The sequence below is a fragment of the Mesoplodon mirus genome (assembly GCF_964341445.2).
Source record: "Mesoplodon mirus genome assembly, chromosome: 2".
Lineage (NCBI taxonomy): Eukaryota > Metazoa > Chordata > Mammalia > Artiodactyla > Ziphiidae > Mesoplodon > Mesoplodon mirus.
In genome coordinates, this window is record NC_138977.1 from 70,042,552 (window position 1) to 70,069,324 (window position 26,773).

The 26,773-nt window shown below is 53.7% G+C and overlaps 1 protein-coding gene across 2 annotated transcripts; it reads left to right on the top strand.

Annotated features, from left to right (window-relative positions):
• Nucleotides 1-4,919: 4,919 nt before the first annotated feature.
• On the top strand, nucleotides 4,920-26,557 carry CDHR1 (cadherin related family member 1). 2 transcript variants are annotated; one of them, XM_082645286.1, is made up of 17 exons: nucleotides 4,920-5,071; nucleotides 5,598-5,693; nucleotides 6,456-6,601; nucleotides 7,394-7,444; nucleotides 8,621-8,710; nucleotides 9,979-10,065; nucleotides 11,412-11,528; nucleotides 12,632-12,775; nucleotides 14,574-14,652; nucleotides 15,919-16,019; nucleotides 18,587-18,790; nucleotides 19,299-19,451; nucleotides 21,062-21,226; nucleotides 21,626-21,693; nucleotides 22,211-22,439; nucleotides 23,093-23,350; nucleotides 24,014-26,557. In XM_082645286.1, exons 1-17 carry the CDS (start codon nucleotides 5,017-5,019, stop codon nucleotides 24,560-24,562), a joined length of 2,592 nt encoding a protein of 863 aa, XP_082501412.1. In that variant the 5' UTR covers nucleotides 4,920-5,016; the 3' UTR covers nucleotides 24,563-26,557. The 2 variants fall into 2 exon arrangements, with proteins under 2 accessions (XP_082501412.1, XP_082501411.1); XM_082645285.1 differs by lacking the exon at nucleotides 4,920-5,071 and having other exon boundaries at nucleotides 5,249-5,693.
• The last annotated feature ends 216 nt before the right edge of the window (nucleotides 26,558-26,773 follow it).

Sequence of the window (26,773 nt, forward strand, 5' to 3'; positions counted from 1 at the left end):
TCAGGATTTGCAAAGTATGAACCAGAGGGTGGAATTTATCAAATTATAAGATGTCAGACCTGAAAACATCATTTTCCACATCAAAATGCCACCATTTCACTTGTTCAACTCAGTGTTTAAATACGCTATAGAGGGCCTCCCTGGTGGCGCAGTGGTTGAGAGTCCGCCTGCCGATGCAGGGGATACGGGTTCGTGCCCCGGTCTGGGAGGATCCCATGTGCCGCGGAGCGGCTGGGCCCGTGAGCCATGGCCGCTGGGCCTGTGCGTCCGGAGCCTGTGCTCCGCAACGGGAGGGGCCGCGACAGTGAGAGGCCCGCGTACAGCAAAAAAAAAAAAAAAAAAAAAAAAAAAATACGCTATAGATATGGATGCTTATACGTGTTCAGTAGTTCCCACCACTCCCTATTGCCTTTCCCTCAGCCATTTCACACTTTTCCACATCCTGCCTGGCTCAGCAGGCATTTCAGAGTATACCCTTTGGCTGCTTCAGCCTACCCATTTATGGATGCATGGAGGGGAAGGGAGCATGTCGAAGGCCTGAAGAGGGTCAGTTGTTGACTAGGACCAGGAACCAAGACTTATGACACTGTCAGGTGTGTCTTCATTCATTCATTTATTCAGTCATCATTCAGCCAGTCAACAGCTGCTCATCAAGGATCTATTGTGGGACAGGACCTATGTGGATACTGAAGCAACCTATGCATGAAACATGGTCTCTCCCCTAAATGATTCACCACACTCTGGGGGAGACACCAAAGCAGACTGATTACAGCACTAAATTCTTTTAAGGGCCCTGTCAAGGTCCCAAGTAAGGACCAGTTCTGTCTGGGGACAGAAGCATACTACTCTCTGGAGGAGAAGACATTCTTGGGAATATCCCCTACCCAGGCTCAGCCGTCTGGCAGGCTGAGATAGCAAAGGAGACTGCTATAGGGTGAAAATAGGCAACGCCAGGACTGGAGCTTCTGCCCACCTGTGTGAATGCCACAGTGACCAAGAGCCAGCATTAAGACACAGGAATCCCAGCAAGTGGGTACTAGTTCCAGCTAGATGGAGACTGGGGGAATAGGTGGCAGCCCCAGATTCCTGCAGAGTTTCTCAGTTAGGGGAACAAGTCGGGCCTTTAGACAGATAAGAGGAAGAATGCCATCCCCATGTCAAAGGACACTGAGGCAGCCACCTTATACCTGGCCTGGACACAGCAAGGGGACAGAGAGTGGCCACATTTCAGAGTAGATAACGTCCAGGACTCCTCAGCCCCACAGAGCCCACAGCTGTAGGGAAGGACTCCCAAATTCCAGCCAGGTGGGTATACCTGACCCAGACCTGTAGAGGACAGTCCTCAGGACCTCACCTGGACTGGGATAGGTGGGACTTCACAGTTGTGTCCAGAGAAGGTACATCCCCTGACCCTATGCCTTCATGCTCAGTACCAAATCCCATCCTGGACCATGGCTTCCCTGTCATGAGCAGTCATTTTGTTGGAACTTGGCAACTGAACAGAACAGCTCAGGATGCCAGGTTCCAGGGCAGACATTAGTCTGCCAGACGGGTCTCATCCCAGACAGCTGGGGCAGTAGCAGGGTGCTGGAGACCAGCCCTTTCCCCCTCCTAGATCAGAATCACTAGGAACATGAGCCCGAAAGCAGGCCTCTGCTGCTCAGCAATAGAAAGAGCTGAGAGAGCTCCTTGCCCAACCCCCCCTAGTGCGGGTACACACACGTGACCTGGGCACGCGTGTTTAAATGAGGAGATGTGAGCGATCTGCTGGCTGTGCACACACGTGTGCACAAATGGGTCTGCAAATGGGACTAGAACTCGCGTGTTTTCGGGCAGCTGTGTGAATGTGCGTGCATGTATGTGGGCAAGGCACTGCGGGTTAGCACGCTCAGATCAGATATGACCAAAGAGGTCACAAGAGCCTGGGGTGACATGCTGGCACATGGGGCTAGAACACACATGCATGTCCAGTCTGGCAGCTGGCACTCGAATTCCCACTTACTCACAGAGGGACCAGCTGTTTTACATCTACCTGAGGAAGAGCTGTCGGAACCTGATCTAGAGATGACCTGATTTGGTATTTCACAGAAGGTGCCATGTTGAGGAGGCCCAGGGGAGAGGGAGCTTGTCACCATGCAGGGGTGATGGGCCTGTGGAGGATAAGGTGACAGGTGTGCCCGAGACTGCCCAGGGTCTTTGAGTGAGGGCCAAGCCCCATGTCTCATGGCAGGTGGGACTTTCCTTCCCAGCTATGAGAAACTGAGCCTTCCAGGCAGTTCCCAGACCCTGAGCACCACAAGGTCAAGATCAGGGTCCATGGTAAGAACGTCCATAAAGAGCTGCTGTTTTCCTAGGTTCTCAGATGCTTTGTTTGAGGACAGGGGCCGGTCTAGAGCGACTAACTCATTCCCGTTTAAGTCAAACTTTAATGGTTTTAGCATTGAAAGTCCTGTACCCCGGAAATCCCCTCAGTCCCAGGCAAACCAGGCCGCTAGTCACTATAGCAGATCTGAACCTGTACAATTGAAGGGGCACAGAAGAATATAAACTACAAATACAAAATTAGGGCTCTGGAAGGACGTGTGAGCAAGGGGCTCAGGAGCTGAAGCTTCAGTAGCTTCACGGTCATCTTCCTCTGCCATGGAAAGAGTTTCAACTATTTTTACAGCCAGGCCAAACTGGGTGTGAATCTAGACTCTTTCTCTCACTGGCTGTGTGAGCCTGGGCAAGTGACTTACCCTTTCTGTGCTTTAACTTCTTCCTTTCGAAAGCAGGGACAATCACACCACACACACACACACACACACACACACACACACACACGGCATGTGGGGTACTCCTTCTCTATCCCTCTCCAGTACAAGTCTGTTGACTGAGTGAACTGAGGAGAAAGAAGTCAAAAGCACCACAACCACTGGTGAGGAGATGAGCAGATGGGACACAGGGAGAGCTGGCTTTTCTCAGCACATTGACACTTGCCCCAGGAAACCCTGTCTGTGCCTCCAGCTCACTGGGTGATCTACAGAGAGCCGCAGTTTCCTCATCTCTGTGTAGAACATAGGGAATGCTTGCCCTAGCTTTGTCCCAGCATTTTGTAACACGAAAGATGCAGGAATGTCTGTGCAAGTTAAAGTGCATCTTTCCAGCAGACTCACAGGTACGGAGAACAAACTAGTGGTTACCAGTGGTGGTGGGGGGAGAGAGGCAATGTAGGGGTAGGGAATTAAGAGGTACGAACTATTAGGTATAAAATAAGCTACAAGGTTATATTGTACAAGACAGGGAAAGTAGCTAATATTTTATAATAACTAAAAATGGAGTATAACCTCTAAACATTTTGAATCACTATATTGTACACCTGTAACTTATGTAATATTGTATATCAACTATACTTCAATAAATAAAATAAAAATAACTGTTATACCTTTTCAAAAAATAAATAAAGTGCACCTTTTCAGTGAAAGGGCCAAGCCCGAGGGGATTCAACATGAAGGGTTTTGGTTAATTGGACCTGAAAATTGCCAAACACTCTGGGACTGCTCGTTCATCTTCTCCTTGGCCTGAATCCCTAACTCTTGCTAACAGTAGATGGAGGGAGACTGGCCCGAGGCATGGGGGATGCTGTACTCCTGTGAACACCCTTGGGGAGGAAATGTTGGGACCCCAGCCTCTCTGGGGAGCACACAAAGGGGTCTTCTCTGTCTGTGGCCACACCCTCCCAAGGGTATCCTTGAGAGTGACCAAGCTCGGGCCTGAAGTGTCTGCCCCGTACACCCTGTGAATACAAGGAGAACAGGCTGATTCTTCAACCAGATGCTGGTGTCTGAGCAAGAAAGTGAAGGTCCAGCCCAGGGAAACTTATCAGCAACCAGGAAGGCTCCTGAGCTTAAGTGTTTCTCCCAGCTGTCAGCACCCAGGGCCCCCATAGCAGCGCCTTGCTTGCCTAAACGTCTTCCAGGGATGGGAAGCTCATCCCTCCTGGGACAGTCCATACCTGTGTTGGCCAGCTCTGTTAGCAAGTCTGTCCCATGATGGGGCTTGAATCTGCTTTCAAACAGTTTGCCCTTCCTTGCAAGGCTTGTGTGGGTCTGCTGCTTCTCCATGGTCACAACTGGGCACTGCAGATGGGGAGGGAGACTAGCCTGCTGCCTGGCAATCTCTGCCTTCCACCTTACTGGAGACTTGATGGCCCTCTCTGCTGCCCAGCACACACGTGGACGCCCACTAGTGACCAGACTAGTAATCGGACCCTCTGGGAGAGCTAGCCTGGCCTGGGGGGTCAGGACAGGAATGGGTTGGGATCTCAGAGAGGTGGTCCTGATAATCCCTCACCATCTGCCCCTTTCCCAACCGCAAATCTCACCCCCAAAGCCTTCAGGGACACATCCCTGGAATCGATTCGGATTTTTAAGGCCATGCCCTTCCCAAAGCCCACCCACCCCCTTTCTGCCCCGCCTTCATTTCCCCTAGAGACTAGTGGGAGGGATCCTTCTGCGCTGAGGTTGGGCCCTTTCCCTGCCGCTGTTTTACAGTCAGGCTCAAAGAGAGTGGCAAACTCCCTGACAGTCACAGAGGAAGTTCATAAGAAGGGAAAACTCCAGTGGAGCCCAGCCCTACCAGGATTTGCAGACCTGGAAAAAGTCCCAGTTTTCCAGTGCCCTGCGGCCCTGGGGTCTCCTTGGCTCCTGCGCTCCAGACCTGGGGGCAGAGGTCGCGGTAGCACAGAGGAATGCCCTCCCGCCCCCAACCCCGCCCGCTGCTGGGAGCGGGTCCCCTCAGCTCTGTACCCACTAATTGGTCTCGTTCCGCTGAGGGCGGGAGCGCTCCAGCGGCGCCGATCCGAGCCGTGTCATCCGCTTAGCGCCCTCCGCACCATTCAGCGCTCCCGCCCACGCCCGCCTCCCGCCGCCGCCCCCCCCCCCCCCCGGCTCTGCACTCGTCGCGGGCCCAGGGCATGCTCCGTGCTCCGGCGCCCGGCCTCGGCTGCGGGGAGCAACAAGACCCGCCCGCGGAGACATGGGGCGCGGCCTGCGGGCCGTCCTGGCCCTGGGGCTGCTGTTCCTCCGCCTGGGTGAGTGGCCGCAGGCCCCGCGGGCCCCGGTAGGGACGAGGGGTGGGTGCCGGCGCCAGCCGGGTGGACCCAGGGACAGTTCTGGACCGTTCACTTCCAGAGTGGGGCTCGGGATGGGGGACGGGGACAGGGACTGGGGAGGGGGGATTCTCGCTGCTCTCCGCTTCTTCAGAAGCACAGTCGGAGGTCTGGCAGCTGCCCCGAGGGCTGTGGGAGGGTGTTCCCACTCCCCGTGTGACCTTGGCCAGGGCACTGCCCCTCTCTGGGCGAGGTTTCCTAGTCTGCCCATTGATGGGGCTGAGACTGGCCGCTGCCTGAGTTCCAAACGCCCAGATGGTGCGTGTCCCTGGCAAGCCGAGCCCACCGGGAGCCCACGGGAGGAGGTGGCCGAGGGCCCCGGTGGGCGCGCTGGGCTCTGGGAGGGGAGCTCTCACCTGCCCGCGGGTGGGCCAGACGAGAGACCACGCCGATGCAGAGCTGTCCCAGCGCGTGCCCAGGTGTCCTCTGTTCTGTATTCTCTTCCTAGCCCAGGCCAACTTCGCCCCCTACTTTTTCGACAACGGGGTGGGCAGCACCAACGGAAACATGGCCCTCTTCAGCCTCCCGGAGGACACTCCTGTGGGTGAGTACGCCTGGCGTCTGCCCCGCATAGGTCTCCCGGAGGGGCGGCCCACGTTCCCCTGGACATAGAAACCGAACCGGTGACTCCGGGGACATCTGTTTGCTCTCTGAATTCCCCAGGGCAGTTGCAGGAAAGGAGGGCACGGCGGCCGTGGACACCTAAGGTGGGCCAGTCCTGGAGACCCAACCGCTGAGCCCAGAGACAGGGCCGGCCCCAGGGGCAGGCGGCAGTCCTCAGCGCTGGGGCCTTTACCCACTTCGTGACCTTGAGCAAAGTACTAATGTGCCAGAGCCCCAGGGCTCTAGGCTTTAAAATGGGCCCAGAACAATGAACTCAGTGGCATCTGCAGGGAGAGGAGCAGGAGAAGGAGGGAGGTTCACACTTCCTCTCCATCACCTGGTCTGGGAACCCTGAGCAAAATGACCACTGCCGTGTAAAGGAAGCACCTGCTCAGAATTCCCTGAATAATCCAAGCATGGGGAACAGTGCTGTACGTGGGTCACCCCTCCACCTTAAGGCTCCTCCCTTTTCCCTCATCCCCCATCCCCAGTCTTGGTTCCTGGGACAGGAGTCATTTCCAGGCAGAGACTCTAGAGTTAGACCCAGCAGCCCTGAAGCCCTCTGTAATCTGTATTCTAGATTACAATCTGTAAAGTGGCAGATACTAACAGCTAACTGATAGTCGTGAAGAATAAAGAAAAAGAGTAGGAAGCAGCCAGCTGGGATGGGGCCAGCAGTGAGTGCTCAACTGTCTCTTTCCAGGCTCTCATGTGTACACCCTGAATGGAACAGACCCCGAGGGAGACCCCGTCTCCTACCACATCAGATTTGACCCCAGCGCTAGAAGTGTCTTTTCGGTTGACCCCAATTTTGGAAACATAACCCTGATTGAAGAGCTGGACAGAGAGGTATGGGGGCCTGCGAGGAACGTTGCCTGCCAGGCATGCAGACAGACCTCTGTGGGTGGGAAGGTGCCCTAGAGAGCATCCTTGGATGCAGATCAGGGCTGGAAAGACTGGTTTAGAAAGCGGGTCTGAGTTTGGTAAAGCTCCTCCCCTCTGTGCCCTCTGAACCTGCGGGTGACAGGGCATAGGCTATGTTTCCCTTGTGAGATCCCACACCAGGCTGGTGGACCAGGTACCTGGACCTCAGCCGTGGGGTGCTGCCAGCTCTGATCCAATGGCAGACTCCACCAGTGCAGAGAAAGGAAAGGGTGGGTCCCAGAGACAGCTGTGGGGACACAGCAGAGGAGGTGCAACTGTTCTCCCCTCCCTGTCACCCTATGGGACCTGGGGACCTCGACACCCACCACGTCAAGGGGAGAGCTTGAGACACCACAGACCTGGACCTCTGAGGAACTGTAGAATATGGAGAGTTGAGGGAGAGATAAGGGGCAAAAAAGGAAAATTTTTAAATGGATTAAAAACCTCTTCCTGGGTCCTCCAGCACACTAGTTAGCATCTCTCCTCATTCTAACAGGGGTACATTTTCTGTTGGCACCTCAACCCTCTGGGTTTATGAGAACCCCTGATGGGCCAAGCCCCCAAATAAGGTCTCAAGCATGGCCAGAGGCAGCTTTCAGCCACTTCACCCTGCTCCAGGGCTCCCTTGAAATGCCCAGGCCTCCTCTGATGCCCCCAGCCTCCAGGGGTCCCTATGGCGCCTCAGACTCCTGGACACTTTGTCCTTGTGCTTCACAGAGGGAGGATGAGATTGAAGCCATTATCAGCATTTCCGACGGCCTGAATCTGGTGAGTACACACTCCAGCCAGCCCCTGGCAGCACGCAGGGCAGGGCTCCCAGCAAACCCAAGCTGAGGTCCAGCAAGATCTGCCCCAACATGCTCATAGGAGAGAGGGGAAGGAAGGGAGAGAGAGGGAAGAAAGCAAGACCTGTCAGCTGCACTTCTGACGGAGCACACCCACATTCCTCAAGCAGTATCTCCTCAAACCCGCTTGCCCATCCGTCTCCTCCCACCTGGCTCTTGGCTCTGGCCCATCACCCAAGCTGAACACCTGGGCACCCGACCCCTCCTTCCTCCCCTCCTTCCCCACAGCTGCCACTTTCGCCCAGCCCTCATCACTGCTTCCCGGATAAATCCTGGGGGCTCCCCTCCTTCCAAGGCTCCCTGACCTCAGTCCACATCTGGAGCCATCACTGGGCAGCACAGACCTGGCCACAGATCCCAGCTCAGAAAGCGCTAGCAGCTGGCCCCCACTGCCCTCAGGGTGGAATCCAAGCTTCAGACTGCCATTCAGAGCACCATCAGACTCACCCGCCTTCTCTCCCACATTCACCCTACCAGCCGTGTAGCCCTAAATCTGCTTATGCGCTCTGAACCCACGTATCTGCTTCACTCTGCCTTTGCCCGTGGTGCTGCTTCTTCCTGACACAACTTCCTCCTCTTTCCCTCTCACCTGACAAAGTGCTGCAGACCTTACTTCTCGCACCTCTGTGAGGCCTCCCTGCTGTCATTCACCGCAGGCTGGGTCAGATGCCTCTCCTCTGGGCCTCTGGATGTAGCCACCTAAACTGGTGCCTTTGCCTAGGCTGGGGCGCATGGTGCCCTCAGAGTCACGTGGTGCAGGCCCCAGCCCTCAGCGCCCAGCCTGCTGTGGTTGTGGCCCTGAATGATATCACGACTGTTCTTTCATATGTTGCTATTTGCCCACCACTCCACCCTGCAAAATTCACACCATCAGACTGTGTCTTCTGTCTCCAGCCTGGAACACAGTGCTTGGCACCGAGTAGTTCCTTAACAGTATGTGCTGCATGAATGAATAAAAGAGGGAAGGAAGGAGGGAGGGAGAGGAAGGGAGGGGGAAGGAGGGGGCAGAGACATACACCTAGGGTGTTAGAGGCCATTGTCCCTTTATCACCCAGAAGGTCTCAATGCTCCAACACCTGTCCCCTTTGCCCCTTCTCAGGTGGTGGAAAAAGTCACTATCCTGGTGACTGATGCCAATGACGAGGCACCCAGGTTCATCCAGGAGCCCTACATTGTCCAGGTTCCCGAGGTGAGCAAGGGGCCACCAGGCAGGGTCAATGCACTCCTGCCCCAGGCCTCTGGGCTGCCCTGTGACCTGGCCAAGGGGACCGGGCATTGGAGTGAAGAGCCCTCTCCGTCACTCACTACCCTCTGGAGACTCCTCCCCTCTGTGTCCTCCCGCCACCTCTGTTGCCAGCCCCTCACATTCTTATTCCAAAGGAATGTTCACTGACCATTTTCCATTAGAATTATAATGCACTTTCTTTTGTTGGGGGGGGCACCCTCTCCCCCTGCAGTGAAAATGCCAAGTCCTAACCACTGGACCATCAGGGAATTCCCTACAATGTACTCGTATTGTGAAAATGTGAATTATACAGAAAAGTAGGGAAAAAAAGTTTCAGAAACCACCCTTAATCTCTCCAGCTTGAGACAACATTGTTAAATTTGGGGGTATTTCCTCCTCATCATTTTCATGATCATAGATTCTTGCTTTCTCTTTGTTTTACATAGTTGTGACTAAACTAAACATATGTTTCCTGTCTTCTATTTTTCACTGAATTTATAACATAAGAATTTTCCTCAGTAATTGTAAAGTTGCAGTAACTAAGATTTTAATAGCTTTCCTTGAGCGCATATTCCAGCATTTACTGAACTGTTCCTTTATGTTTGGATATTAAAGATACTTTCAATTTTTGCCGTCATAAGAAACATCAAACAACAAACTCTGAGCATAAAAGTTCCTTTCTCTAATTGGAATGATTTGAAATTGCTGGGTCAAAGCATGGGTGCCTGTGAGGTGTTGCCAAATTGATTTTCCAGAATGGCACCTGTTTGCCTTTCCCCTAGGATGTGAGAAAGGGTTTGTCTCCTGGTTCCTGGCCGACACTGGCGATTCTGGGAGTTTTAAATGTCTGCTAATTCAGTAGGAGAAAGATATTTGCACTGGCTCTAAACTGCACGTGTGTGATCCCTGGTGATACTGAATATGTCTGTGTTTGTTAACTGTTTACAGTCATTTCATATTTAAAGCCTTTGTCTATTTGGAGCTGTTCTCAGGGGGAGGATGTCTGTTTGTTCCTCCTTTCCTCTGCCCTTTCCTGACCCCGCTCTGCTTCCAGTGTGTCTCCTCCATCAAGGCCCCTCCTCCTATTGGATGCTCCCTGGGTCAATCACCACCTTTCACTTCTTTTTCACCCCTCACTTCCCTGACTCCACCTTTCCGTGCCCCCAGACCCCAGTTCCCCGAGCATCTGTCACTGCCCCTGGGACTGACCTTCTGTGGCTGTGACCCCTCAGGACACACCTGCTGGGAGCAGTATTGCCAAGGTCCGTGCAGTGGACAGGGACACAGGTTCTGGAGGGAGTGTCACCTACTTCCTGAAGGTAAGGTGGGACACACAGGAAATAAACAGAGGCCTGGGCTAGCGGGGACACCTGGACAGCCCCCATCTCCATCACTAAAGCCCTTAGGTCAGTGCCTCAGCTATTCCCAAAGATTGTCAGAGATGGTGCATCCCACACAAAGAGGTCTCAGTAAATGCAGGCGTGGGATGAATAGGTGGGGACCTAAGACTGGCCTGAGAGGAAGCCATCTTCCCCTGACTGGCCCATCCTGGCTCCCTCTGAGCTGACCTGCCTCCCTCTCCCCAGATCTCAGGACCCTCAGCTCTTCCCCCACCAACCCCTCCCCCAGAAGATGGCCTGGGCACTTTGCACGCACACAAAGTAAAAGAAACTTTTCTGAGCCTAGAATTGTCAACAGTAAAAAAGGCAGAAGGGGCAACTCTCAGAATGAGCAGAGCTGTGCCACCTCCACCCTACCCTTGTCCATCCATCCCACCCTGTCAAAGGCAGAGACCCCTCCCCACACCTCCCGCCTCTCCCTGGACTCCTCCGGAACCCACTGCCCTCCTTCCCATGGCTGCTGTTTCCGTAGCATCTTCTCTGCTCTCCACAGTTAATCACCTGCTCTCACCATTTTCAAGGCAGTATAGCTCAGTGGCTAGAGACACAGGTTCTGGAGAAAGCCCCTGGGCTCCACGGGATCTGGAAAGATTCCACCACTTCCCACGCATGGGGCTTCAATCCTTGTATGACTTTCCCAGCTCAGTTTCCTCATGCGTAAAATGGGCAAGTTGAAAGCACATCCTCATTGGTTAGCTGTGAGGATTAAATATGTGTCAAGCTCCAACACCTCCTGACACACAGTGACCCCTCTTCAGATTGAGGATTGTCTCCTGTCCCCACCTGACCGCCCCAACCCCCTACCCAGATGCTGCTGACTGACCCACAGTCACTTAATGGAGGGGATGGAAGATCCTGAAGGCTCTGTCACTATGGCTTTCAGCCCTCACCTCCTCTAGGTTAGTCACCTCCTCTAGGTTAGAGCACTCTGCTGACATTTCTGCCTGCTGGACACTCCAGGCCAGAGCTTAGCCCAGAGCTGGGCCCCGTTGTTTTCTAGCTGAGCCGAGAAAAGAGCTGAGGCCCTGCTGGAAGGGAACGTCTTTGTTGGACTGAGGGAGAGGGAGGGGAAGCCCAGAGCCTTAGGAAGCGGGGCCCTGGGGGCCGGGAAGACTGAGTGCCCTGAAGTGTGCACCTCAGCCCTGAGACCAGAGTTCATGTGATGTAGGAAGGACGGTGAAGACCCCCTTTCAGGAAGCAGAGCAGGTGATCCTGGGGCCACCTGGGTCCCTCCCCAAGGCCCAGCCTGCCCCTCGCTCTTACAGAATCCACACTCCACCAAGTTTTCCGTGGACCGCCACAGTGGTGTCCTGCGCCTCCAGGCTGGGGCCACCCTGGACTACGAGAAGGCCCAGGCCCACTTCATTGCTGTGGTTGCCAAGGTAATAGAGAGGGAGGAAAGGCAGCATCTGGACTCTCCTCAGCCTCCGTCAGGGGAAGCTGCCCTTGGATTGGAGCAGCTAGGTTCTACAATTGGGGGGCAGTTCGGGGCAGAAGATATGATGGAGGAGGGGATGGGGGGTGCAGCTGCTCGGAATCTCTATTTCATGGAGCCTGCCCAGACATGGACATATTCTCCAGGGAGGCTGGTGTTTCTGAGCCAGAGAGGGCATATTCCCTCCTGGGAGAGGGCGTATGCCGCCTCAGGACTGACAGGCCTGGCTCTCCTCTGTAGGCCCAGGTGGCCGTGCCTGGAGACCCATGGCCCTCACATCCACACAACGTGGCCTCTGGGCACCTCTGTTTCTCTGCCCAGGCTTGCTCACCCTCCTCTTCCTCTATGTGTGACCAGTTACCCTCTCTGAGCCTCAGTTTTCTCATCTGCCCACCCCGAGACTTAACTAAATTCCTCATACTTCTAAAGCGTGTGACATGGGATCTGCAACTCAGCAGGTGCTCAGCCAAAGCAGCTGCTCTTTCCCGAGGGCAGGAAACCCCAGCCGTCCCTCTAAGCCCCCCATTTTCTTTTCCAGAAAGGCCCCTGCTGGTCACATATGGCTACAGGGCATCCCCCTCAGTCTGCACCAGGAGGTTCGTGCCAGCCCTGCCTGCCAGCCACTCCATGAGGGCTGGCTTGGTGGGCGCACAGCTCCATTATATACGCTCAGGCGCGGGTCCACATCATGCTCTTAGCAGGTCCTCAGGAGTGTGTGAGGCTTGGCTCCTGGCTGGGAGAGGGGATTTGGCTCTGACCCTCCTCCTCTGCTACTGATCAGACATGATTTCCCTGGAGAGAAAGAAACCTAACCCTCTTTCCAAAGGAATGCCTGTGAGCGCCTACTGCATACCAGGCACTGATTGAAGACTTTCTTGCATCATCTCATTTAATTTTCCTATCACCCATATGAGGGCAAAATTATCTCCAGGTGACACAGAAGCAAACAGAAATCAGGGAGGGCAGCCAGTAAGTGACAGGAGCCGGATTCCGTGGGAGTCTGCTCAACTCCAGAGCCCAACCTCTCTTCCCTCTCCGACCCTTCCCCAGGATGGCGGAGGGAGGCTGCGAGGGGCCAGCGTGGTGCTCTCGGCCACCACCACAGTCACAGTCAATGTGGAGGACGTGCAGGACATGGCCCCTGTCTTCGTGGACACGCCCTACTACGGCTATGTGTACGAGGACACCCTTCCGGTGGGTGGCTGTGCCCCTCAACCCAGTGTCACCTCCAGACACCTCCTGCCCTGTCCTTTGCGCTGCCCGAGGATCCCCCTGCTGGATAGCTGGGCTTGACCCGGGCTCGTGCGCCTCAGCTCACGTGGAGGCCGGCTCTGGACCCCTGACTCAGGCCACAAACAGGTCGTTTTGCATGGGGAAGTAGGCCCGGGAAGAAGCAGCGGCTCGTGTGTGGAGCACCTACCGGGTGACCAGGCTATGCCAGGCGTTTCTTCACTCACTCAAGCTTACGCCAGCCCAGCTGCACACGTCAGCCCTTCAAAAGGGCTGAGAAGAGAGGCTGGGAAGAGAGCTGATGATTTGGTTTAGGTGGCCTTTTCCTCCACCTCGTACAGGAGGTGAGGTGCCTTTCGCTTCCCTCCCTCCAAGCCTGTAGCCTGGGGCCCCCCAAACCGGTAGTTCTCCCACAGTTTGCTGCCGAATCACCACAACCCTTGTCGGACATCACACGCGGGCCCAGCTGGAAGGCTGGCCTCAGCTTCCTCCCACTTCAGCGCAGTTTCCGGCCCTCCTTCCTGCCCCTCCACCCCCGTATTTTGTGTTTTGACCTCTCAGGTTCCAGTCTCGGGCCTGGCCTCCAGGGGCCGGCCTCCCCTCCACCCGGGAGCCCGCACCATCCTCTACTCAGCCCAGCTTTCTCGCCACTGCACCCTTTTCCTTCTGCCGGACACGTGCCCATGGGCCTAACGCCTCCTGCCCTTCTCGGCTCAGCCCAGGCACTGCTTTCGCCGACATCTTTGGTTGATGTCTGCTCCTACGCCCGGCACGCCCCTCCACGGGCACGCCCCTCCTTGGGGTGAGCCCATGTGTTTATATGCCCCCCCCCAGCCACACCTCCCATGGCCACGGCTCAAGAACTCTCCGTGGAATGGAATTGCATTCTCAATTCTCACTTCCCCGGATTCTGATTATTCCCAACTTTATACAACAATGTAAACACTTACTGAGCACCACTCCCGTGCTGGGCCCAAGCTAAAACACCGCCTTTTCAGATGCTGGCAGCCGAGTGGTGCAGAAGGGCACAGAGTGAGGGAGAGAGAGAGGCCGGGCTGCTCCCATGGGGGCCGCAGGTCAGAGCAGGGCGAGGCCCAGACGGTCCTGCTGAGGAGCTAAGGGGGAAGGAGGTGCCGGGACGGGGGGAGAGGACAGTCAGGAAGCTGCCATGAGGATGGATAGGCCTCCGGGGAGACGGGCCTGAGTAGGGAGACCAGGACGGGGCGGCAGGGCAGGATCGAGCAGGGCTTATCAGGTCGGGCAACTTCCCAAAACCTTCGAACGGCCCCCCAGGGCCACAGGATAAAATCCTAGTTCCTGGACTTTGCACTGGACCCCCTCTGCCTGGGCCCTCTCCCACCTCTCCTTTCAGGCACCTCTGAAGGCCAAAGGTGGATGAGGCAACAGGGGTGAGGCTGGAGGGTGGGCAGTAGAGGCAAGGCCTGAGAGTGGTGTATGGGGAAAGAGGCAGTGTAAGAGGTGTGAGTACGTGGCCCATGCAGGAGGCCTGTGTGCCCAGGGGGGCATCCCACGTGCCAAGCCATGTGGGGGGCAAGCAGCGGGGCTCAGGCTCTCCCTCCAGCCCTGGAAGGCCAGGGGGCCACGAGCTCCCAGTAAAGCGGGGATAGGGTCACGCAGAGACCTTGGCTCTTGAGTGGGGCGGCACCTCCCCTCACCTCCCCACTGTGGGGCAGCGTGTGGGGGAAGGGAGAGCACCAGCATCCCCCATCGGCCTCAGGCAGCTGCTCCTGTTCCCCCCAAGGGCTCAGAGGTCCTGACGGTCGTCGCCATGGATGGAGATCGCGGCAAACCCAACCGTGTTCTCTACAGCCTCGTGAACGGTGAGTCTGGGGCTCACTGCTGGGCTGCAGCTACAACTCGCTGGGTAACCAGAGTGAGACCCAACCTCTCCGGGTCCCAGTTTCCTCATCTATAGGCCAGAAGCACAAGATGCATGGAGAAAAGTGGCTGGGTCCCTGCAGAAGGCGGCACGTCTCCTTGGGCGTCTGCTCTGGTCCCTGCTTCTCATTATGTCCAGCAACAGGGAGAGACGCGTTGGGAAGGGAGGGGCTGGGGGGTGGATACTGAGGGCGGCACAGGTGGTGCCAATTCATGTTCCCACACGCTCCTGGGCATACCTCGTTAATGGGAAGGGGTGGCAAGATTTCTTATACTCTTTAACTTGCCATGTGTTTTTCTCATTCTTTTAAATGTTTTGGCCTAGAGCATAGAGTTGAATGCAGTGAATTAAATGCAATGATGATTTTGCGTGTCCCTAGTACTAGCCCTGTACATGGTGAGAAAACTGAGGCTCAGAGAAGCTAAATTATCCCAAGTTCCCATTGGGTTTGAACCTAAGTCTGCCGGCTCTTTCCACAGCTGGGCAGCAACTGAGCAGGAGAAGCCAGCCCTGGGGAGGTCTCTTCAGCCCTCAGTAGCTGGTCCCCTCCAGGGGACCACCACACCTCGTATCTGGTCCCAGACATGCACACATTTCTATGCTCTCACTCAGACACCATCACCTCCTCTGACCCTGTCCCTGGGTCTGACATGCCTGGTACACGCTCCCCTTCCAGCAGCTCACACACGTGCAGATGTGCCCACTTTCACACACAGGCAGGTCTGCCCAGGCGTGCAGACCTCTGACTGCCTTCCCTCCCCTCCACCACTGCAATCCTTCAAACACCTACCAAGTGCCCACACCACACCATCTCCTCTCCTGTCTTCTTGCATCTCCCTCTACTCCTCCTCCTCCAGTCTTTTTCTTTCTTCCCTCCATTTTTCTCTCCTTCTCTCCACCCGCCATCTCCCTTCCTCTATACCTCTTTATTTCTCCTTTCTCTTTCTAACACACATACACACACACACGAAGCAAAATACTAGAGCACCTGGGAGCCAGAAAGTAGTGAGTTTGAGTCCCAGTTCTGCACTCACTGTGTAACCTTAGATAAGTTACTTAGCCCCTCTGAGACTCAGTTTCCTCATTGGCAAGACACAGATGATAATAGGGGAGACTTGAATGAAATAACGTCTGAGGAACGTATGGCACCCTACGCCACCGTGTGGCCTTGTTCAGAACTGCAGGGCACATCTCTCCTCTGTGACAGGCAGTGATGGAGCCTTTGAAATTAATGAGACGTCTGGAGCTATCTCCATCACCCAGAGCCCTGCCCAGCTCCGGAGAGATGTGTATGAGCTGCATGTCCAGGTACCCTCCCACGAGCTTGGCGTTCCCCACCCTTCGGCCCTGGAAGGTTCCAAAGGTGATGAGACCTGGGCTGCCCCCTTACCCCCCAGGGCTCACAGGATCTAGGGAGGAAGGATCTAGATGTTGCTTCAAGGAACACCTACAAGAGGTAGTACCTGGCGAGGGCAACAGTGATGAGGCAGGAGAAGGAAGGATGGAAGCAGCGATGCCATGAACATGGGTAGGACCCAGCAAGTGGAGACTGGTGTTGGGGAGCACTGGTTAGGGTGGGGCAGGCGGAGGCCTTGCAAAGCTAGGAAAGCCCAGTGAGCCGAGGCCGGAAGTGAGAGCACATGATGTAGCAGGGGCACAGTGAGGGGTCAGGTGGGACCGGAGCCAAGAGTCCACAGGCAGTACGTAAAGGAGAAACGGTTGAAGCCCAGGTGATGCCGGAGGAGCAAAGGCCTTGAATACGAGGCATGGGTTTTCCCTGCAACAGGGCCAGCTTTCCGGCCATGCAACCTGTGAGATGACACAGGAACCACAGAAGGGTCCCATGCTGGGCTTAATGCTCTGCTCTTGCTGTCTTGAAATTCTTAGCAATTTTTTAACAAGGGGCCCCCTATTTTCATTTTTCACTGGGCCTGTAAACTACGTAGCTAGTCCTGCCCAAGAGCAGGGAAGAGCCATGGAAAGATTTGAGCAGAATTAGAGTCTTGTTAAAAGCTCACTCCGACTGCTCACTAGACCAGTGGGATTCCCAAAATCAGAGAGCTTGGAAAAAAAATTTCCAGGACACACTCCTGAGGATGGGTATTTAGTATGTCTGGGGGAAACCCAGGATTCTGCATGTTTTGAGCTCCCAGGTGATCCTGGCACCAGTCTCAGCCTGGCGTTTGAGAGCACTGGTCCCAACTTGGGTTTGGAGGGAAGTGGATGAGAGGTAGGGAAGCAAAGCCATCAGCCCAGATGCCGAGGGGCCGTGGGGATGAGCGGAGGCGGAACAGTGAAAATGGACAAACGGCAAACTGTGAAGGAGACAGACTCCACAGAACGGGGCTGTGAGGGGTGGGGGAAAGGAAAGGGAGGGATGCATCTAGAGTGGTACCGTGCCATCAGGAACACAGGTGAGAAGGCAAGTTGAGTAGGATGGGCATGAGGCATTCTGGTGCCTTGGGGACATTCAAGTTGAAACATCCAAACTTGAGGGTACAGGTTTGGACTTCAGGGCAGACAGCATCAACATACAGGTAGCTGTGAAAGGAGGGGAGGGCATGAGGCCACCCAGAGGAGGGCTGGGGGGAGAGAGGAGCCACCGGCTCAGAAGGCCACTGCGGGAGCACCCCAGGATAAGAGTGAGGAAGAGGGAGGTGCCAGGGAAGGAGAGACCAGAGGTCAAGTCCAACCTGCAAAGTGGAGCCAGTTTAGCCAAGGGGACAGCACACTCGGGATGGGGAGGGGGAATGGGCAGTGCCACCTGCAGCATGGAAGTCAGTGTGAAGTATCTGAGTTGGGGACGGGCTGAGCATTGAATAGGAGGAAAGGGGCCAGAGGACATAAGCTCCTACCAAAGAAGAGTTAGGAAGCAGCTAGTGTGTGATAGAGTAGAGGCCGGGGAGGGTCATCTGAGGATAGGTAAGACCAGACATGCTTATAGGAGAGTGGAAGGAAGCCCTTGCAGGGCCTCATATGGTATTTGCCACCCGTTCCTGAGGTGCTGTGGACTCTTGGCCCTGGCTTTGCAGCCTGTATTAGTCATCCACTGCTGCATCGCCACACCTCCCCTCCCTGCAGCCTCTCCCTGGACAAGTGGACACAAGGGCAGAACATGGTAAAGCTAGGGTTTGAACCCACGTCTGGCTGCAAGGAGAGGGCAGTGTGGTGAGGTGGAGAGAGCACTGCCTAAGGAATCAGACACATCTACCTTCTTCCTAGTCCAGCTGTGTGACCCCAGGTGACTGCCTCACTCCTCTTGCCTCATCTGTAAAACAGGACTAGTAATAGCACTATACTAGTTTCCTATGACTGTTGTAACATATCACCACAAACTTCGTGTCTTAAGACAACACACATTTATATCTTGCAGCTTTTGTGAGTCAGGAGTACAGGGTCAGCTTAGCTGGGTCCTCAGTTTCAAGGTCTCTCATGTAGCTGCCAACAAATTTTCAGTCAGGACTGGGTTCTCATCCGAAGGCCCAACTGGAGAAGGATTAGCTTCCAAGCTCACATGGTTATTGGCAGGATTTAGTCCCTCGTGGGCTGTCAGACTAAGAACCTCTGTTCCTCGTTGGCTGTTGGCTAGACATCACCATTAGTTCCCCAGAACACAGGCCTCTTCAACACAGCTGTTTGCTTCATCCAAGCCAGCTAAAGAGTCTGCTAGAAGATAGAAGTTAGGACCTAATCTAATCACTAAGTGATATCTCATCACCTCTGCCATATTCTATCAGTTTGAAGCAGGTCACTAGGCCAGGCCACACTGAAAAATAGGAGATTACATAAGGGCATGAATACCAGGAGGCAGGGATCATTGGGGCCATCTTGGAGTCAGCCTGCCACACAGCCATAGCCACCTGTCCCCACCCCAGGTGACTGAGGTCAGTTCTGCAGGGACCCCAGCTGCCCAGGCCATGGCCCCTGTCACCATCCGGATCGTGAACCTCAACAACCATCCACCAACATTCTATGGAGAGAGTGGACCCCAGAACAGATTTGAGCTCTCCATGTATGAGCACCCGCCCCAGGGGGAGATCCTGCGGGGCCTCAAGATCACTGTCAATGACTCAGACCAGGTATGTGGTCCTTCCCTCCACTCTGTCTTCCTGCAAACCACATGGGACCAAGCCCCAAAGCTGAGCCTGCATGAGCCTTTCCTGCTGATGTCACAGGGGCCTGGAGAGTCACAAAATGAATGACGCAAGAGTGGGTAACCAAGAGAGAGAGGAGGGAGGGTAGATAATCAATGACTAGCTGCTTGGCCTAAATATATTCACAATCAATTATAAAGAAAAAGCCAGTCAAATGAAAGCACCTCTGAGTCTGACCCTCCAGACATTGCAGATGTGGCCTGTTGCCTCCTGTGTCCAGCTCAGGGCTAGGCTTTCTGTGCTTGTTTCCTTGCTTAGTCTTCATAGTCTGTTCAACCTTTCTGATTCTTGATCACCTCCCCTATAGAAAGAAGTAATAATACTCACCTCCCAGGGTCAAGGGCACGTGAAGGCTCCTTGCATAGCGCGACTATCTAATGAGTTTCTATTCTCATTCATCTTCCCTGTTTCCTTTCTCCAAACCGTTGCCCAGGGAGCCAATGCCAAATTCAACCTGCGGCTGGTGGGACCCGGGGGCATCTTCCGAGTGGTCCCCCAGACGGTCCTGAATGAAGCTCAAGTCACGATCATTGTAGAGAACTCAGCCACCATTGACTTTGAAAAGTTCAAAGTGTTAACCTTCAAGGTAGGTGATGCTTTGCACTACCCTGAATGGGGGGTCACAGCAGCACTTAGATTCATTCCTAAGGGGTCCCTTGTCACACTCTGCCCCTCCTGGCCCTACTCCTTTCCTCTCAGTTTCTCTGCCCCTCCTGCTGATTTGAGGAGCAGGTGGAAAGGGAGAAGAAGAATCATGACACAAGAACCTTCTCCTACTGCACACAGCCTCACTGAGCTCCTGCTTCTAAACTACGACTATCCCCAGGAACGCACGGAGGGGGGTCCAAAGAAAAACTACCAATACAATGTGCCATGTGAATAGATTGAGAGAAGAAAACTATTTGATCCTCAGGATAGATATTTTCTCATACACATTTGACATATGTCATCTATTCTGTTAAAAACTTTAGCAGAAGATGAAAAATATACTCCTTTGTACTTGTAATTATTTAAAATGATAAACATAAATAAATAATGCATATTATACATAAATATATGTTATATTGATAAAAAGGAAAAATACTTTGTTGATACTTTTTAAATTGTTTTAATTATTTATGATTATAAATGCATAGACACCGATAGCTAGCATCATGCTTAAAAGTGAAATTCTACACAACATTGTAAATCAACTATACTTCAATCAATCAGTCAATCGATAAAAGTGAAATTCTAAAAGCATTCTATGAAGTCAGGAACAAAACGTGGATAACTGCTCTCACCACTATTCTTTAACACTATTCCTAGAATAACATTATTCCTGGAAAAAGAAAGGAAACAAAAGGTACAAACATTAGAAAGGAAGAGATAAAAATTACCATTATTATTATCATCATTATTTTAGATGATGTGATTGTTTGCTTAGAAAAATCTAAAAGAAATGATCGAAAAACTGTTAGACACAGCAAAGTTGCTAACATGATTGATTGTAAAGTTGATACACAAAACCTAATAGTTTTCCTACGTACAAAAAATAACAATGAGAATAATGGAAGAAGAGATCACTTTTACAGTAACAACTAATAGATAAAATTTCTAGGAATTACCATAACAAGAAATATGCAGCATCTAAATGACAAAAAAATGCACAAATTTAACAAAAGGACAAAAAGAAGGCAAGAAATATAAAGACACACCCTGTTTAAATATGCAAACTCTCGTCAATTAATACAGAATCACACCACCTCAATTAAGTCTTACCCAGAATGTCCTTAGGGGAAGAGGGAGGGGGCTTGATACAATTATACTGGTTTTTATCTGGAGAAATAAACCTGAATAGTCAGGAAATTCAGGAAAAAAAAATGAGGCAGGAACTTGCTCTAACAGATATTAAAGTATATTATGAATCAAAATAGTTTTTAAATGGAAGTTTAAAAAAAAGGAATATGCAAATCAATGGAGCAAAAGAAATTGGTCCCGATGCAAATGGCAACCATAAGGAAACGGGCATTGCGGTCAGTGGGGAGGGAAATGATGTGTACCTTAGAGGTGCCCCCTGCAGGTGGGGGCAGGCATAGCTGGCTGGCAGCTGAGAAAACGGGAGACAAGGCAGGGATGATACTGAGATGGGACGTGGCAGACTCTCTGCAGAGCGACTGCCACCCAGACAAGTCCTCCTTTTCCTTCCTTCCCCAGCTCCTGGCCATCGAAGTGAACACCCCAGAGAAGTTCAGCTCCACAGCGGACATCGTGATCCAGCTCCTGGACACCAATGACAATGTCCCCAAGTTCACCTCCCACTACTACATTGCCAGGATCCCTGAGAATGCCCCAGGGGGCTCCAACGTGTTGGCTGTCACAGTGGGTTGGGGCTGACCCAGGGACTGGGGGTGAAGGGGGCCTTGTGAAGTCAGACAAACTGGGGCTCCAGTTTGAATCGCGAAGCCCACACTCACTGGCTGTGTTCTTAGACAAGCTACCTGCCCTCTCTGAGCCTCAGTTTCTTCTATACAGTGGGAATAACAGCACCTCACAGGACTATAATAAGGACATATAATGAGAAATGTAAGGCCTTCCAGATCTGGTTCCTCCAATACTTGAGAGCTCCTGGGGCGAAACTAGGGCTCCAGAGCATTCCTCCAGATCAGTTTCTCCCCAGCTGGGCAAATCCCCCAAATCCTTGTTTTGCCATTGAAAACAAGAGCTGCCAACATGCCCTGACAAAAGGGCAGGGGCCACTGGGAGCTTTCTCTCTTCCAGGCCGTCGATCCAGACACAGGTCCCTGGGGTGAAGTCAAATACTCCATCTATGGATCTGGGGCAGACCTGTGAGTAGATCCAGAATCCTGGACAGGACCTCAGGCAAGGGATTTGGGAGGCTGATGGTGGAGGAGGATCTGTGCTAAAGGCAGGAGGAACCTGGGAAGAACAGGACCTGGGTCAGGGAGGCGAGCCTGGGGGCAAGGAATGGAGGGGAGCTGTAGAGAGCCTGAGGTAGAGGTGTGGGGACCCACCAGGTGAGGTGAGTCTGAGAGAAGAAGGGACATCATTATGGCCTGCAGCTGGGGCTCGTGGCCTTGGGGGCCAGGCAAGCAGTGCTGGGCTAGGAAGAGGCAGGTCGTGGGAGGAGAGGGAAGGGCTGTGACTCGGGTTAAGTTCTACATTGATAGACTGCTAAGTAGGTGGGTTGTCCTGCGGGATGCCTTGGGGAAGCTGCCTGGTGTATTATCGCCCCTTCCTGTAGGCGGCTCCTAACTGCAGGCACCTGTGTACCTCTGTGAGTGTACACGCGTGTACGTCAGTGTGCTTGTGCACACCCTTGCCTGCGCTCTCTGTGCCCGACAGCTTCCTGATCCACCCATCCTCTGGGATCATCTACACCCAGCCCTGGGCCAGCCTGGACGCCGAGGACACTGCCAGGTACAACTTCTATGTGAAGGCGGAGGACATGGAGGGCAGGTACAGCCTAGCCGAGGTGTTCATCACGCTGCTGGATGTCAATGACCACTACCCCCAGTTTGGAAAGAGCGTCCAGGAGAAGACAATGGTGCTGGGGACCCCAGTGAAAATTGAGGTGGGCTTCGAAGGTAGCTGAGCTCTCCTAAAAGTCTTGTTCCTGCAACTGCAAGCGGCACTGTAGCATAAGAATTTCTTTTAAAATATATTGGATTCCTGAAATAAGCAAGGGTTTTTAAGGTACTTTGTATACCCTCATCCCCACCTCAACCCGGAAGTAACCTCTGAGAAAGAAGATATTTTTGCCAATTTACACATAAAAAAAATTAAGGCTTAGGCAGGTTGCATGTTTGGTTTGCCTGAGTTCACACAGCTGGTCTGCCTGCCTTCACAGCACTGCTTTCCCTGCTGCACTGCCTTGCCGATATGGAAAAAGCATGAACCCCGGAACCCAACAGACTTGACTCTGGATCCCAGCTCCCCTCCTTCTACCTCTCCATCCTTAGACAAGTCACTCAGCCTCCAGGCTTTTGTTTTTCGACAATGCGGACTGCCTAGACTTGTTCTGAGAATGAATTGCTACAACACACAGAGAGAGCCAAGCACAGACCCACCCTGGCTCATCCAATTCCTCTCCCAGCTCCATTCACCCACATAGGATTAGGACCATTTCCCTTCAGCCCAGCCAGCTCTATATGACATGTTGGTTTAGCCAGGGTACACAAGTATCACCCTCGAAGCCCAGCTCTGTCTGTCCCTCTCTGTGCACAGGCCACAGACCAGGATGCAGAGGAGCCCAACAACCTGGTGGACTATTCCATCACCCACGCAGAGCCAGCCAACGTGTTCGACATCGATACACACACGGGGGAGATCCGGCTCAAGAACTCCATCCGCTCCCTGGATGCCCTGCACAACATCACACCCAGCGGGGACCACACGTGGTCGCTAGAGGTGCAGGCCAAGGACCGCGGCTCCCCATCCTTCAGCACCACGGCCTTACTCAAGATTGACATCGTAGACACTGAGGTGGGTACGGAGCCCTGATCTGGGGGGTGGGGGGGGGAGGGCCAGAGGGCCAGCTCAGGCCTCGCTGCAACATGGCCAGAGGCAGAAAGACCACCTTCCTCCAAACACACCCACCCAATGCTCTCGAAGACCACCTGTGCCATCAAACACACAGGCTTTGAAATCAGGTCGAAATCCTAGTTTCAACACTTTGTAATGGTGTGACTTTGGACTTTGCTAAGCCTCCACTCCCTTTCTGTAAAATGGGACTAATGATGCCTCCTTCACATGGGTGTTGAAAGGCAGAAGTAAAATCATTATGTGTAGTTCTCAGCTCAGGGTCTGGCAGGAAGTCATCACTTAAGAGGTTCCTAATGCACTTGGGCAAACGTGACACACACTCCCCCCAATCAAAGGAAAGCAGTAGCAGCTAATGTAGGAGTTCCTCATCCAGAAGAGGTGCTTGCATCATGCTCTCTCTGTGTGCATTTTTCTGCAGAGGTGCATGCATTGTGTTTTCTCTGTGTGCATTTTTTCTGCAATGAAGCCCATAGTGCTCATCAGATTCTCCAAGGGATGCCTGACCCCAGAAAGCTTAAAAACCATCAGGCTTAAGGGAGCTTACGGCCCCTGCTCTGTCCTCCGGGGATGAGGCAGGAGCAGCCGAATGCATCTTTCTTCCAGATGCTGTCCCGAAACCCCATGGCTGCCTTCCTGATGCAGACCAAAGACAACCCCATGAAGGCCGTGGGTGTGCTGGCTGGCATCATGGCCATTATTGTGGCCATAACCATCCTCATCTCCACCGCCACCTTCTGGCGCAACAAGAAGTCCAACAAGGTCCTGCCCGTGCGACGTGTGCTCCGCAAGCGGCCCAGCCCTGCACCCCGCACCGCCGGCATCGAGTGGCTCAGAAGGACCGAGGCCGCTGACAAGTTTGTGCTCAGAGAGGATCCTCCCAATGAGAACTGCAACAACAACAGCCTGGGAAGTGCACCGCCCCCCAAAGCCCCCGCCCCCCCTCCACCACCCAGCATGGCACCCAGCACGGGACCAGCCCACTGGATGGTGCCTACAGTCTCTGGCTCACTCGCCCCTCAGCAACCCCATCCATCACCAAAACCCAAGGCCTTGGCAAAGCACAAGGCTGCGGGAAGACCCGTCCAGTCAGCTCTGGTCTCTGAGCTCAGGCAAAAGTTTGAGAAGAATGTACATAACAAGGCTTACTTCTAGAACGTGTCCTGTGGTCCCTCTCTCCCAACCCGATTGCCCAGCTGCTTGGGCCATACTCCCCAGCTGTGCCCCTTAGGGTCACCCCTATTTTGTACAATAGTGTAACCCCCATATCCAGGGCTCTGGACAGTGCCTTGGGCAAGGAATTTATTTCTCTGGTTATGGATGCAATTGGCAAATACCTTCCCGTCACCCAGATCCCCGGCACAGCTTCAATGCTCCCTGTTCTGCAGAGGCTGGGAGTTGACGAGGAGCCAGATCTATGTCTTCTACTCACCAACCCCAGAACTCACAGTGTCTCTTGGGTCCTGCTGGGGCCCCAGCTTTCTCAGTCCAGGAGCAGGGCCCTGGCCACATGTGACAAGGTCGACTAGAACCTGGATCCTGAAGTCTTCAGCGAAGAGCAGGGGCAGAAAAAGGAGGTTCAGTGCTGACTAAGGTTGAGGGTCAGCGAACCTCGCAGGCTGTAGGAGACCAAATGCAGCAGGGGAGGGCGAGGATGCACGGAAAACTCACGCTGACTGTGGCCCTGGGCCTAAAAGCCATTGGAAGGTGGAGGATGGTGTCTGGGCAGAGACTGTGGGCCCCGGCTATGCCCACATGGGCTTTCCCTGGTCCCAGAAATAGCTGGAGCCATGCCGGCAGCCCTAGAGATATACGGAAAAACATCAAGTCCCCTTAGGAGCTGTCCCACTAGAAGTCCTTAAAGAGACAGTGCAGGGCTGAGATCTGGGGAGACTTCCATTTTTCAAGTGCTTTTTTTTTTTTTGCGGTACGCGGGCCTCTCCCTGCTGTGGCCTCTCCCGCTGTGGAGCACAGGCTCCGGACGCGCAGGCTCAGCGGCCATGGGTCACGGGCCCAGCCGCTCCGCGGCACGTGGGATCCTCCCGGACCGGGGCATGAACCCGCGTCCCCTGCATCGGCAGGCGGACTCCCAACCACTGCGCCACCAGGGAAGCCCGAGACTTCCATTTTTATCCAGCTCTTCTGCTCACATGCTATAACCTTGGGAAAGCTGTTTAAACTTCCTGCTCATCCTCTTTCTCATCTGGAAAATGTAGAAAGTGAGTCTCCCTCATTCATGGGTCTGGGGAGAGGATCAGAACAAGTAGTAGTGACAGGGGCTTTAACCAAGTGCAAAGCAGCACAAATGTATTTTTCCACAGCCCAGTTCTCTGGGGTGCAGCTCTTCCAGAAAGTATTGGGAGCCCCTCAGCTATTCTTCCAAGCACCCCCAGGAGGCACTGTGCTGGGTGAGGGCGCTGCCACTGATCCACCGCAGCCCGATCTGGGTGATGGCATAGCTTCCCTTCCATGTCTCCTCCCTACCCCCCCCCCAACTACATCCCCCATGCAGCCCAGGACAGCCATTGTCAGAGAGAACCAGAGCTGGTCAGCACATCCAGCCAAGGCTCTGTTTTGCCAAGATGACGAAAATGAGTTCCCTAGAGGAGTGATTGCCAGAGGCCACATAGCAGTTTGGCGGCAGGGACCTGGTTTGAGGGCTCCCGGCCCCTCAGCACGTTTCTCTAGCTGGGGGGCACCTCATCAGCTTGTGACCACGGCCTCCAGCAGAGACAACACGCAGGCCTCTATTAATGCAAAGAAGTTCTGTCTGACTTTAAGGAAATCTGCCAAGAGGAAGTCTAAATGTGTGCCCAGAGAGAGAAACGGAACAATTCTTTGCATTTCACTCCACTCGCTAATAACCTCTCTAGAATATGTCCGTGATTTTATTTAAACAGATTACAGGCACATGTGGTTTTCTTGGTTTTTGAGTTGGTGTTTGAAGGTGTTACTCAGATGTGCTGGTGTGCAGGCTCCTTGCCAGGGTTTCTGCAGTCCACAACCCAAGCTGTATTAAGGGTTGGTCTCTAACAAGCCAGGAGCCCAGACTGAACAAACAGGTACAGGTTTCAGGACAGGGCTGTGCTGGATCATGTTTGCCCTCCATAGGCAATGCAGCATCCTTACAACTTGCACGCAGTCAACCTCTTTTGTAAATGGTAAATAAAATCTGTTAACCAAAAGCCAAGCTGACCTCTGGCTGCCTGCTTAGCATCAGTGTTAGCTGACTTGTAGAGACCAATTGTCCTGACAGCCAAGCTCAGCCTGCTGCCTGGCTCCTTTGGTGGATCAATCCCCCGACCCCCAGATCCGACTGTGGGGGGCTGCAAAATTTTGTCCAAATTGCCACGCATACATCTGTAA

Excerpts from the sequence above, each read along its gene's own strand:
- CDHR1 (XM_082645285.1), top strand. The coding sequence starts at position 5,405 with ATGGTGCGTGTCCCTGGCAAGCCGAGCCCACCGGGAGCCCACGGGAGG. Across the intron at positions 14,653-15,918 it reads TCTCTACAGCCTCGTGAACG|GCAGTGATGGAGCCTTTGAA; the intron begins GTGAGTCTGGGG and ends CCTCTGTGACAG. Across the intron at positions 21,694-22,210 it reads TATGGATCTGGGGCAGACCT|CTTCCTGATCCACCCATCCT; the intron begins GTGAGTAGATCC and ends TGTGCCCGACAG.